Genomic DNA, 13,485 nt, shown 5'->3' with positions numbered 1-13,485 from the left:
AAAAAAAAAAACTGTGGACAGTCAACCTGCTGGGTGACGGAGAAGGCCTGGTTGTTGAACTGCTGGATGAACTCGCCGGCCATCTTGTCCGAGTCGTAGGGAGAGGAGTCGGTGCTCTTCTTTTGCAGGAAGTCGATTTCGATCGTCATGGCGCCAATGCACTGCTTGGACTTGTCAAAGTTATAGTTGGACACTGAACGGGCGAACGAAATCCGTTATTTTTCACAACGTGACCCTCTGTATATTAACATAAAACAATTACTATGATGGATGAGTCAAAACAAATTCATGTTTACCTTCCACTTCCTGGCCGATGGAGAGACCAGCCCATTTCCTCTACAACAGAAAAAGATAAACGTCTAAGAATGGGTTCTGCAGCTGAGTTTTAGTGTTTGAGTGGAAGCTCTGTGTACCTGCGGCAGGCTGAAGGCGATGCTTCCAGGTGCTACAGTATGATGGGTCTTTACTGTAAACGCGTACTTGTGGTTTGGTGTCGTTTTCACCGTCACATGTCTGCAGATAGAGGCAGGAAACCCAGATTGAGCTTTTGAGACGGGTTTCTATAACTGATTAGTTCAATTCAGAGCGCTGGTTCAACTGAGTCACAATCAGGACATGTGAGTTCCTGGTAGAAGTGGGCGATATGGACTCAAAGGTTTATCATGATATTTTGCGATACTGTTCTGATAAATGGCAATAAGAACTGTTTATGACTCATTTTTGAAATAATTGTTGTGCTTTGACTGAATGGCAGAGCAATAATAACGCCACAAACACAATACTGCTCTTGAAAAACCATTAGCATTTTTAATACACTTCTTTAGGACACAACTCGCATGAAAAAGTGTGATTTATATCACTAAGCAACACAAATTGACTGCATTTAAACATGTATTTCAGTTTATTTATACTTCTTCATACTGATATTGAACAAACAGTGGAGAAAATAGTAAAAATAACAATCCCGACAATAAGCCGGCAGCAACAAGTATAAAGGTTTTGGGGGATTTTAAACATCCTTAATTGGAATTTATCATGACAACAATAAACTGAAAAAGAAAAATGATCATGATAAATGATAACTGATAAACGATATGATAAATGCCAACCCCCAGCTGTTGGCCCTGCTCTTTGTTCAGTTCAATGTTTGTGTTGTTGTTTGACAATCCAAACATGTCAATAACAATATATACAATATGAATTGTTTTGGTCACATGTCAATGGCTGTGAGTTGATGAAGACTTTGGTCTAGTGTCCAAACAGAATCCAGCTCAATACTATTGTTCCAATTAAAAACTAGAAACAAAAAAGACAATGAAATTAGTTGGTCTCTTAGCAACACATAAATCAAAATGATTGGTGAATTGGATCAAAATTCACATTGTGACATACATGAGAGTATTTAATATCCAGTCCTTTTGATATTGTTGAAGTTTATGGGTTTTTTTTTGTTTGTTGTTGTTATTCTTGTTTTGTTTTATATGTTATTTTTTACAGTTGCTCATCAATTTAGTTCTAGAATTTGATTTCAGTAAAACAAACAAATAAAGACAGATGTGTATAGAGATTCCTTGCTCTGTGTTTTCACTGACAAACACCTCGGTGGTTGCTACTCACTGTCCGGACTGCAGATCCTTCTCGCTCACGACGGCACAGTTAGTCAGTGACAGCTCATCTGTCGGGCATCGGGCAGCTTGCATGGTCTGAGAAATGAAAAGAGAAAGCAGAGCTGCATTAATATTTCATGCTCGTGATGTGGTTGTGTCTAGGGATGCAAAAGAGGAAAAGGAATAATTTGAAATGTATTTGGAGCAACAGCACACTTTTTCTGCTGGATTTATTTCAACTTGATTGACGCAACCAGGTCGCCCTGACAACGACGCTGTTCAGAGTGGAAAGGTTTAGTAAAAAAAGTCACAGATAGTTGTTTTTACATCGGAGGGCGATTTAATGAATGGATACTTCATACTTATTGTTTTTCAAAATGCAAAAAGCAAATAAGGAATGTCTTTTTGATGTGATCGCTAAACATTTTTTTCTTAACTAAAAATATGTGGATGGCAGCGGGCAAAAAGACAATCACTAGAAAATGGTTAAAGCCTGAAGCACCTACAGTTGAGGATTGGGTCAATATTGTACAGGACATTTACATTCTGGAGAAGTTATCTTTTTCTGTTCAAGGTCGAAGGGAATCATTCTTCAGGATCTGGTCTAAATGGACAAACTATGTAAAATCAGTCATTCCTGTGGAATAAATCACTATCACTATCACATGCAAATACTGGTGTGCTGTGTACTGTACCCTGGTTAAGGATTATGGCTAAATTATGCTCTTGATTGTGGTTTTCCCCTAACATAAGAAAAATCAGATCAGGCCTTCCTCTACCCCCCACTCACTCTTCTGTTATGGATGTTTGGTTACTGCTAAAAAAAAAAATTAAATCCTGGATTGGCTTTTGTTCCTCCTTCTTATACTTCCACTGTGTTGGAAGTTGAACTGTACAATGTACTTGTAACGTGCCTTTCCAAATAAAAGGTTAAATAAAAATAAAAATATGTGGATGTTTAAAATAGGCTGAACTTAGGCAAAAGAAGCATAAAACTTGAAAAAGTTAGCTAAAATGAAACAGCAAGTTTTTGAAACATATCTGTGGTTCATTCAAGCTGTAAGACAGAAAGGAGTGAGACTTTCAGCAGGTAAACAGAACAGCTGAGAAGAGGAAAGCAAATGTGTTTTATTTAACCTGTCTGTGATGAAACATGTTGGCAGCCACTTAAAAAGCTCAATATTAAGCTAATGTAGCTAACCCTAAGCTAAACTACGTCTGGAAAGCCCCCCACACCCCCAACGGAAATGAAAAACAAAAAAGCTGAGAAGTGATGGTTTTATAAGGAGTGCAATCACTAGAAAGATAGAAATAAGCCGAACTGCATTAATATTTTATGCTCATGATATGGTTAATGCATGCAAAACATCTAAAATCGGTTTTCCATTTCAGCTTTGTCTTCGCTGATGTACTATGAGTTCCATGTGTCTCACTTTCCTTCATAACATTTCTGAAATGAGTCGGGCCGATGCTTCAGGGTTTTCCTTTCTAATTCGATTCTGATTGTGTTACTGATCTATCAAACATCAGGGCGGAGATGAAACCCTGATCTCCCTGATCCAGTTTTCTACTATCTGATAAATATGCTGACATTTCCTCATTTTCACACCAATCAAAAAAAAACAAAAAACTTTGTCTGTCACAAAGATTTACATGGAGACAGAAATGCAACACGCACTACTGCAACCTAGTAACAATACAAAAACAAAGAAGCCAAGCCAGGGATGGTAAATCATGCTCTGCTCTGCCACGATTTGTCCCAGACCTGAATGAAAATCTCAGCAGACGCCATGGCAACAGTGCTTTTGACAGTGCTTTGTACAACATTTATAAAAACGTAGGAAAATTCAGTCATTTCTCATACTGAAGTGTTTAACCTTCATTTGTGAAACTACAGTGAAATATTCTTTGCTGTGTGGTGAAAGGATGAATCTGTGCAGGCCAGAGTGAAGTCTCAGGTCTACGAAGAAAACCTGGAGCAAACTGGAGACCTGGAGAATACTCAGAGGTCCTCCAACAGGGCACACAAAGCAAAATATAAAATCATTCAAGAACAGCTGAGACTATTCACAAAAAAACCGTTCCAGAATCCAGACCAGAGTTGTTGCAGAAATGCTATATATGACTTAAAATACATCTGGCTTGTAGCTCCTGCTCTTTCTGAAATCCCACCTTCAGGAAGTCAACACAACATGACTCCTCTACTGACCCTTTAACAATGTTTTTACCAGCGTTGCTCTGAGAAGCAGCTCCTATAATGAGCTCAGCAGTTCCACCAATCGTTTGCTAATTGCTGTTGGCTAGTCTGAAGGAGTTGAGTGGAGGAACTCGGAAGCTTGGAAACTGCAGATCCAAGGAGGAGCCACGCCTTGGTACAGGCAGGTGTTTTGCACACATGAATGGTTGCCATGGAGACCAAAGGATTTCTTAAACATCCATAAAAAACAAACAAAAACAAAGCAACATTTCTGGTATGTTTTTCATGAGGGAATAACATTATAACACAATGTATGTTCATCAAAGTCAATTTTACATAATAATACAAACCCCCCCAAAAAAGAGACAAGAAAACATAATTCTCTAAAGTTTCTTTTACTTTATATGTTTTACAAGACAAACTGTACATGAGAGGAAGACATTAGTAGATAAAGTGAGACAAACACTGCAGTGCTGGCAGGATTCCAGATCACCTGCACAGCTGTAGTCTGGCCACACGAGGCGCACTGAGGTCTGACAGGAGGACTCTCCCTCGAAGAGAAAACACTTCCTTCCATTCATTTTGGTTTCTCCTTTCATATTCAGTGTCTTTTAGGGCATTCACATCACAAGTACGTTACAGCAAACTGCTGCCTCCATAGTTACACCCATGAAACTACATTTCTGACAAAGGACAGTTTTGAAGCCTCAGAAGTTCCCCCTTTTCATTAGAAAGGAAAAGACGAGACAAGATCAAACGTGCTGATTTTTGTATTCATGCAAATAGGAGATATCCCTTTATCCAGGATGGCAAAATGATGCAGAAATCAATATGGACAGTAAATTAACCAGTAAAAAACCAAAGGAGCTGGAATATCATGTTTTCTCTTCTATCTGGATTTCTGATAGGCTAACCTAGAAAACAAATGTTTAGCCCAGAAAGCTGGGATTTGTGCATCAGAGCAGTTTATTTAAAACCTCAGCCTGTGTGGCATGATCCAGTTCCAGTTTGAAACTTCTCTAAAAAACAAAAAAAAAAAAAAAACAAATCTCAGGACACTAAGAGAGAGGGGCGATCACAGTAAACAGGCTTTCCATTTTAAATATAAATGCATAAATGCATTTAATATTTCAAATAATATAGCAATGTATTTTATGAACGTCAAATAAACAGGCAGAGACATGTAGAAAACATGTCTCTGTTTATGCACACATTAAATTATTGTCAAACGTTGCAGAAATCTAAGAATCTAATGTTTCCAATTGCTGAAGTCTATTTCTTTAAATGAAAAAGTCTTGGATTGCTACTCTTACTCAATCAAGTAAAAGTAGAAATCATTCATAATATTACTCAAAAAAGTAAAAGGTACGCATACAAGGTTTGCATTGCATTGTGGGAAGCAGCAGAGTACACAAACTACTAAGCAAAGGCTTCACGTCTTTTTCATAAAGCAGAAAGCTTGAGGCGTCCTGATACCAATACACATATCGTATCGGCCCAATACTGATACCAACATCAAGTATCACATCAGTACTTCATACCGATACCAGTATGGATACTTGCTTTTGTCTTTTGCAAGATACACACCGATACACTTTCTGCTGGACTTTCCTCCTGCTCTGTGCTGCAGCTAAAAGGCTAAACCATGTTTAACCACGCTTCATAACAGGTGGTCAAAAAATAAATAGAAGGAGGAAGAAGTTAGATCGCAGGAAGGAGCAAAAATATCCATAGTTTGGAGATATTTCAAAGTAAACACAGAGGATAGTAAACAGACTGCTTTCTGTGCTTTGCTAAGCCGTGAAGAGGAAAGACAAATGATTGGTCTTTTAACTTTTAGTCATTTGATAAAGAATCTGAAGACTAAAGCAATCTGTCATACTCTAAGATTTATTAAAACAGTTACAGAGTCTAAATAAAATAATTGTGATTTCTAAAGTTGTGTGAAATATATGTACCAGCTTAACTTCTTTATATCAGTAGTTAATAAGCTACTACTTATTATCTACTAACAGTTGATACAACTGATGTGCTTATACTCTATCTGGAAAAACTACCTATGCAACTTTCAAGATGTATTCTCAAAAACTCAGTATTGAGGAAAAGTCAGATCAGTGAATGTTAAAGATATTTGAGTCTAAAATGTAGTTGTTATTTATACCTGTTCAGACTACTGGGGTAATTATGCTTTTATTAATGTTAAAGTCTCAAATAATAACCTTTGAACATTTTTTTTGTGTCATCCCGGCTGCTGGAGTAAAACGGCAGAGCACCAAGTGGGATTTTGCTGTCAGCTCCAGTGCGACTGGGGAGTTGATTAATGAATGCTAATGAGCCAGTGTTTCCGTTTAGTCAGCAATCGACACCAGTTTGAGTTGCTCGTCTGCAGAAGTGTCGATCCAGCCTTCAGGGAGGACACATGCACACTGTGCAGCTCCTCCTCCAGTCTGGCAGGACATCACAAACATTACAGATAATGATGTGAAAAAGAGCATTTGTCCCTTTAAGGATTGTTTTTGCTTTTTATGTCACACTTGCATGTTTTTTTTTGAAAATCATCAAATAAATGCTATTTTCAGAGAAGGATAACCTGAATAAGTACAAAAGGTTGTTTTTAATTATTGAGGGATAAAATCTATCCAAACCAGCACGACTCTGTGGTGGAGTAATTACCATCTAAAGATAGTCACTGGTTCTGGCGACAGGAACGTCCACCAAACGCTAGCAAAACCTGACAATGGGTGTGTCCAATTTCTAAGGCTGCATCCTTCAAAGGATCCCGACCCACCCGGCTCATACAGGCCGGGAACTTTGTTGATTGGGAAGACAGGAAGTGAGCGACTGCAGAACTGGACGGACTGGCCTTCAGATTAATTCCTGGTCTCAGCTCAGCCTAAGTCATAAGTAAAGTAAAAGAATAATAATCTTTGAACCTTGTGGCAAAATGGAATTGCAAAAACATCCATTGTTGGGCAACAGTTGTGCTGTTGCTAGGCACAATCCTAATTCCCTGCTGTCTGACCGTGACATCTGCTGTGGTGGTGCCGTTGCTAGGCACAAGCTGGTCACAGTAAAGCTTGTTGAATATTTATTTTTATTTAGTTAATCCTTTTTCTGAATTAAATTATTGAATAAAGTAAGTTTTTCCTTTTACAAAATGATATCTAGAACATGTTTACGCAAATGGCAAAAGTTTACCAGCACAATCAGTTTAAGCTTTTTCAATTTAATACGACTAGATTTTAATATTCTTATATTTAAAACTGTACCGTACCAACTGTACTCTCTCTCTCTATCCCCCTCTTCATCCATTGCTACAAGAAAAAAAAAATCCAAACAGGATTGTTTAATTTGAGTCCCAAATCCTTAGTAATGCCTTTTTAATGCTTTCCAAACTGATTAATGCCAATAACTTTCTGTTTTACATGTTCTTTACAATGCATAATGTGTTCCTTTAGAAAGTCTCAGTTCTATAATTCCTCCTTTCTTCTTGCGTTTAACTCTGGCAGATTTGTACTGATCTCGCATGTGCTTTTCCAAGTTTTTTGTTTTGTGTGGTTTCGAGAACTGATGATCTGACGGAACACACCTCTGATTCCTTGCTGTCCAACCGGGACATCTGCTGCGCATCGCAGCAGACATCGTGCTAAGGCGAGGCCTGAACTGAGCTCTGGTGCGGTTTGAATGCATATGAGAATGCCAAGCGGACCGGAGACTACAGCACAGGGCTTTCTGGGTAAATACAACCAAAACAAACGTGCGTGTCTTGCCCTAGTGGGAGAAATGGCTCTTTTATTAAAGACAAAAGAGAAATCTTTCAGCCGCTAAAATGTGACGCCACTTCTGGAGAAGTTTTCATGTTTTTTTTTTTTTTTTTCAGTGGTTCTTGGTACAGCACCACCACAGGCAAAGAGGTAAACAGGTTTTCCAAAAGGTTTGATTAATTTTACACAATGAGGCATGAAAGTGAAACACAGCAGCTGAAAACATAACAAATGCTGCAACTTTGGTCCCATTCAAACCGAGTGTACTGAAATATCAGGTGGGATAAAACCCTAAGAAACTCCTTGACTGTTCTGGTTTAGCAGCAAATCTGCCCGAGTGTTGCTGATAAAAATGAAGTCAGTGTTTCCCAAGAATGTTGATGATTACATTTAATTTATGACAAGTTGAAAACTGTTTTGTATTCACTCAAGTTCTCCTTGTCTAATACCGATGGCCTGAAGCATTTAGGTGTGACAAAAAGAAAACTGCAGGGACAAATGCGTTTTCACACGACGCTGATGATGGCAGCTTGCTTTGACATCACGCATCCATACATACCTTATAAAATATTACGACCTGGTGGGCACCAGCGTAGGCAAGCAGAGGAGAAGGACAGAAGACAGTGTTTGAGACAGAAGGGGACTTGGAGCAGCAAGCTGCAGGAACTGAGGCATGAAGAAACTCTGATGTTTTGCAGACTTGTGAATTCCAGCTGTATTCACACGTAGGAGGGAAGAAGCCCATGCTGCACACGTTGAACTACAGCGCTCGGCATGCGGGCCAGAGTTGGGGTTGGCTTGACTTGGACTCTAAATGGTATTTCTTTCAGTTTTCTAAATGAACTAATGTTCCAGGTATGAATTGAACCCCAAGTCTGGAGGTTTTATACTACTGCATGTTTAGCTCAATCAAAGGGCATCATCTATTCAGCATACAGGAAACACATGGCAACTATCCCATCATGCTTACATGGATAGACATGAATATTTTCCTCTTATATGTGAATAGACGTGTTCAATGAGTGACTATTATAAAGGTGCCCATAGCAGGAAGGAGACTCTGATTCCATATCAGGGAACCAATAATTAACAGAAGAATATTTGAAACACATTCTTATGTAAAAGTAAGTTTAGTTTTCTTTGTTTAGGTGGGAGAGAATTTTTTTTTTGCTGGTCATAATGATATCTAATCTAATGTCTAAGGATTTAGCTGCACCAGTTAGCATTTTCAGTCAAAACACAAGACAGGACATGACATCGTATTATTAAAAAAAATAACGTATAACACTCTTTCTTCAAGACTGACATGAAGTACAGTCAGGGCTCCTTCTATAAACTCAGCAGACAAAAGCATTTATTTATGTATCTTGGCACCTTCAATGAACACAACAGGATAGAAACAGGAAAATACTTAATTTTCTTTCTATTTCTGAGTTGAAATGTAATTAAAAAAACAGATATAGAAAGATGCACTGACAAATTATGAGATGACTGAAATCAGTCAATTTTCAGCTTAAGTGCCTCATACCAGTGATCTGGAAATGAAAAACTTGGACGTTTTTCCGATGAAGGAATGCATCATAACTTAGTGCTTCCAGGTCATTCAGACAGCAACACTCTTCAGAGTGAAAGTTGTGACAGAGAAAGACTTCCTCTGCTGTGCCTTCAGGCTACAACAGAATTCCACTCTTTGGCTGATATTGGTCTCTTCACTCTTTGGCCATTTTGGCTTCTGAAGATCTGATCAATTTTTTGCCAACATGTTGAGGTATGAAAATAAGCCATCAGTCCTGTTAGGACAGATGACATAACTCACATGTCACAGTTCAGCACAGAAAACGATCTGTTATTCAAAATTTTGAGAAAAACTTTCCCTCAGGCATTAGTTTCATATTTTTTCAGAGTGATCTTTCACAATTGTTCAAGACTCAGTTGGACCATCAATGTCCAACATTCTCTCCTCTCACCAGATCCACTCCAGGTACTGATCAGTACACACCCCTAATATTTTTTTTTCCATCTCAGTTTTCAACACATCATACTGTTTTGGCCGTGTGCAGCTTCCTCCAGCCAGTGGTAGTGGTATTGATAATGGCTTGTAGTTGTACAAAAGACCCCAAAATACATTCACACACTGAAGCGACGACGGGGGTAGAAGTTTGTCTCCGGCTCAACTCCTGCTATGTCCACCTCCATCGTTGCTTCCTTAACCCTAACTACAGCGGCAAAGACACTTGCCCAAGGGCACAACCCACTTTGCTTGCTCGTGGTGGACAGAGGGACTAATGGCACTGCTGCTTACTACCATCAGTGAGTGGATGAATGGGTGAATAACTGAATGTAATGTGAAGCACTTTGGTAATCATCAGCAGGCAAAGCGTCTTGCTTAAGGACACAACGACAGGGATGGGCGGAGCGGGGATTGAACCAGCAACCTGCCAGATACAGAATGAACTCCTACCACCATCAACCAGCCAAACCTGCATCCGTAGTACTGGTACTGCTGGTATTTTGAATCCACATTGGAAGCAGCCTGTACTTCAGCTTCTGTAGCACTCAAAGCCAACCTGGCTTCTCTTTCAAACTTTCGTCCATTCTGACGCTAATCTTAGAAATCTACGGTGTGGCTCAGCGATTGATCCCTCCCACTGCACTTTCTTGAATCACAACGTTTTTTGAAAAATGATACTTGTGAAACTTTTCTATTTATTTCACCATCAAGATTTGAGATTTTGCTCAAATTAATTCAATAATGAAATAATACACAGATGAGCACATCAAACATTTGATCAATGTTTACCATTAGATGAACCCAGCAGTCTGAAAGTAGAGATAAACTTGATGTGATGTGAAAAGGGAACTACTTTATGAAAAAATAAATAAAAAAATACTGATAAAACTATTTTAAAAATACTATATGACTAATTTTGTAATTGACAGGGCCCCCAATTTTTTTCTATTTCTATAAGAAAAATAAAACAAATTTTTGTGGGAGGGCCCCCTGTCAGTGTTTCCCCCTGCTTGTATATTTCATCCATCCATCCATTTTCTAATCACCTTTCGTCCCTAATGGGGTCGGGAGGGTTGCTGGTGTCTATCCCCAGCTAACGTTCTGGGCGAGAGGCGGGGTCACCCTGGACAGGTCGCCAGTCTGTCGCAGTGCTTGTATATTTGTTTAAAATATACAATTTTAAACATACTTTTAAACTCTTCAATCCCAACTAAACTATACAGTCACTTCCTGCTGTAGTAATCTATCTGATCTCCTTCTGCACTGTGTGTTTCAGTCTCATGTCCACATCCTGTTTGAATATTAAAAACTCAAGCAGCACTCTGAATAATGAGTCTTGGCTTAATGCGATGCCCCAGTTTAATAGCTTTGCCTTCATTTCAACAAATATTATCCACTTGGAAAATTCCCTGGCGACACACTGACATTTCCTCCACCGCCTCTAAATTATCAGTAATGAGAATAAGAATTTCCACACCCGTTTTTGGTCCCATTAAGCTTTCAGTGAATCGCGTCTAAATCAACCTAACAAGAAAACTGCTGCATCTACCGGCTGCCTTCTCATCCGCCAACGTCGCTGCAGCATCCGCTCACAAAACGTGTTAAACCGCAGCGATAGGGAGTGGCTTTCCCCACTCATTCGAAATATTCTTCTATTTCAAGCTCCCCCCCGTTAAATTATTCATCCCGCGGTGCCTGAGCCGGAGTATTGAATGTGGCGTCTGCACTGGCAACTGATTGGTAACGCTGCAGCGAGTCCTGTGGTTTAAGACACGGACAGAGCGGAGCATCTGCTGTTTCCTGCTGAGTCATTTTTATGTTTCATTGATCGAAAGTAAAGATTTTCCAACAGTTTTAATTTGCACATTATCCATTGGAGCCATCCAATATTAATATCTACTATTACCACAGTTGGTTAGTAGCTGGTTTCTTTTACCTGAGTAAATTTACTCCCAGCTTTAAAATGCACTTTTTACATCTACTCGAGTAACACTGTTCCTGCTGTAACCATTGATTTCTGTAGATTTATGTTGTGAAAATGTAATTTGAAAAAGTGTTGCTTTTTCAACTTTCTTACCTGTTTCTACTCACTTTAGATTTTTATTCTTTGAAATACCAGAACGCATGCACCACTTTGCGATTTTGAAAGTCTGATGACGTCCTTTTCCCCTGATAATTCAGATGTTACAGTCAAACTGCCAGTACTTGAGTAGCCTTTTCACCAAAATAATCTGATAACGTCCAGATTAATACGGTTCATAGCGGAAGAGTAAAGTAAATATTGTTGTCGTCCTGGAAACAATCTTACAATTTAGCTTCCAGTCTCCCATACAGAAGATTCTTTTGTTGAGGAAATCTGCCCTGACACCGCACGGCAACCAGACCCACCATGTATTTTATCTCTCAGGTACACAAAAAGGAACACGTTTACACCATCTTATGGATCAAAAACTTCCATTTGAGAGGCTTTGATCCACAAAAACAAAAGTGTAACTCTACATATTTGCACCATGTTTATACATTTTTGCTAACAATAGTTATCTCATTCTGGTTTGTTCAGTTCTGAATAGAGTCTGCTGAACTCTGTCTTTGTGATCTCACTATATTCAATCAATCAAGTCAGTCACGTTTTTTTTTTGTATAGCACATTTCAGCAACAAGGCCCTTCAAAGTGCTTTACATCATACATTAAATTATTGTTGATAAAACTGGACACTTTTCCATTGTGGTATTTTAAGAGCTTTGCTTGGTCCATTGGTGCATTAGAAAGAAAAATAAGATTCAAACCCAAGTGGCATTGATCATGTTAGAGACATTTGACAGGTTTTAGAATGAGTACATGTGCTATATGAATATTAACAAATAAACAGGTATCTCCTGGTGTCTCAATCTTATATTCACATGGTATCAGCTCCCTCTGAGCTCGTCATTAAAATAATAAGCCGCATGAGAAAACTAAGTGCTCTTCACTTCTAAATAATTCACAAGAGTAATCTCTTGGCAGTTCAAGAGAGCATTCATTTAAACTCACGCTGGTGTCATTTATTTATATATATATATTTTATAATAAATATTTTTCCACCTTACATTTGTCATAATGTAAGGTTCTTTTTAGAGTAAACCACACAAACACCAGGCTGGCGGAAAAGCTTCCAAACATCAGCGATAGATGTCAACAGTCTCCAGCCAACCACACCAATATGTGGTATGGTCAATCAATCAATCAATCAATCAATCAATCAATCAATCAATCAATCAATCAAGTTTATTTGTGTAGCACATATCAGCAACAAGACAGTTCAAAGTGCTTTACACCATAAAAACACACATACGCACAAAAAATACTAAGTTATAGAACACATTCAACAATGATCAACATGACTCTGTTGGTTGCATTTAGGATCCGTGTGGTGATTTAAAAAAATTACTATGTCATAAATCAACTTATTTTCTCCATGTTTCAAAGCTGACTGCTATTTGCTAGCTGTGCTAACTCTCCCGTTAGCACAGATGATGCTTTGTATTCTAGGCATCATCGCAGCTGCTGCTGGCTGCAGCAGAGCAGAGCGCCACCTGCTGTGGAAGTGTTGCTGCGGTGTCATCTGACCACAGCAGAGTGGCGTTCTAAATATATCTGCAGATCAGAGCTCTGGGAGGAAGGCTCTGTGCTGCAGAATCTGGGATTAACCATTTCTCTCTAATTCATGGGCTGACGCTGACACACACACACACACGCACACGCACACACCCACACACACACACACGCAGACGTGCTCCTGACTTCTGATTCACACAGAAAACCTAAAATGTCTCCCACTGGAGCTGTAAGCCAGAGCCAGACCAGATCATGCATTACCGTATTTGTATATACTCATTAATTTTTCAGTTGCTAATAGAGGAATGAGT

At 38.9% G+C, this 13,485-nt stretch overlaps 1 protein-coding gene across 1 annotated transcript in view; it reads right to left on the bottom strand.

Annotated features, from left to right (window-relative positions):
• Window positions 1-13,485, bottom strand: part of LOC122821348 (vesicle-fusing ATPase) — a 32,750-nt gene that overhangs the window by 12,512 nt on the left and 6,753 nt on the right. The window contains exons 2-5 of the mRNA XM_044099173.1: window positions 1,618-1,703; window positions 414-513; window positions 297-336; window positions 27-193 (exon numbers count right to left, since the gene is read on the bottom strand). Coding sequence (XP_043955108.1) covers window positions 27-193; window positions 297-336; window positions 414-513; window positions 1,618-1,703 — 393 coding nt within the window. The remainder of the gene's footprint in view (window positions 1-26; window positions 194-296; window positions 337-413; window positions 514-1,617; window positions 1,704-13,485) is intronic.

Source organism: Gambusia affinis, linkage group LG19 (assembly GCF_019740435.1).
Source record: "Gambusia affinis linkage group LG19, SWU_Gaff_1.0, whole genome shotgun sequence".
Taxonomy (NCBI): domain Eukaryota; kingdom Metazoa; phylum Chordata; class Actinopteri; order Cyprinodontiformes; family Poeciliidae; genus Gambusia; species Gambusia affinis.
Note: the sequence above shows the minus strand (reverse complement) of the source record. Positions and strands in the feature narration are given on the sequence as shown.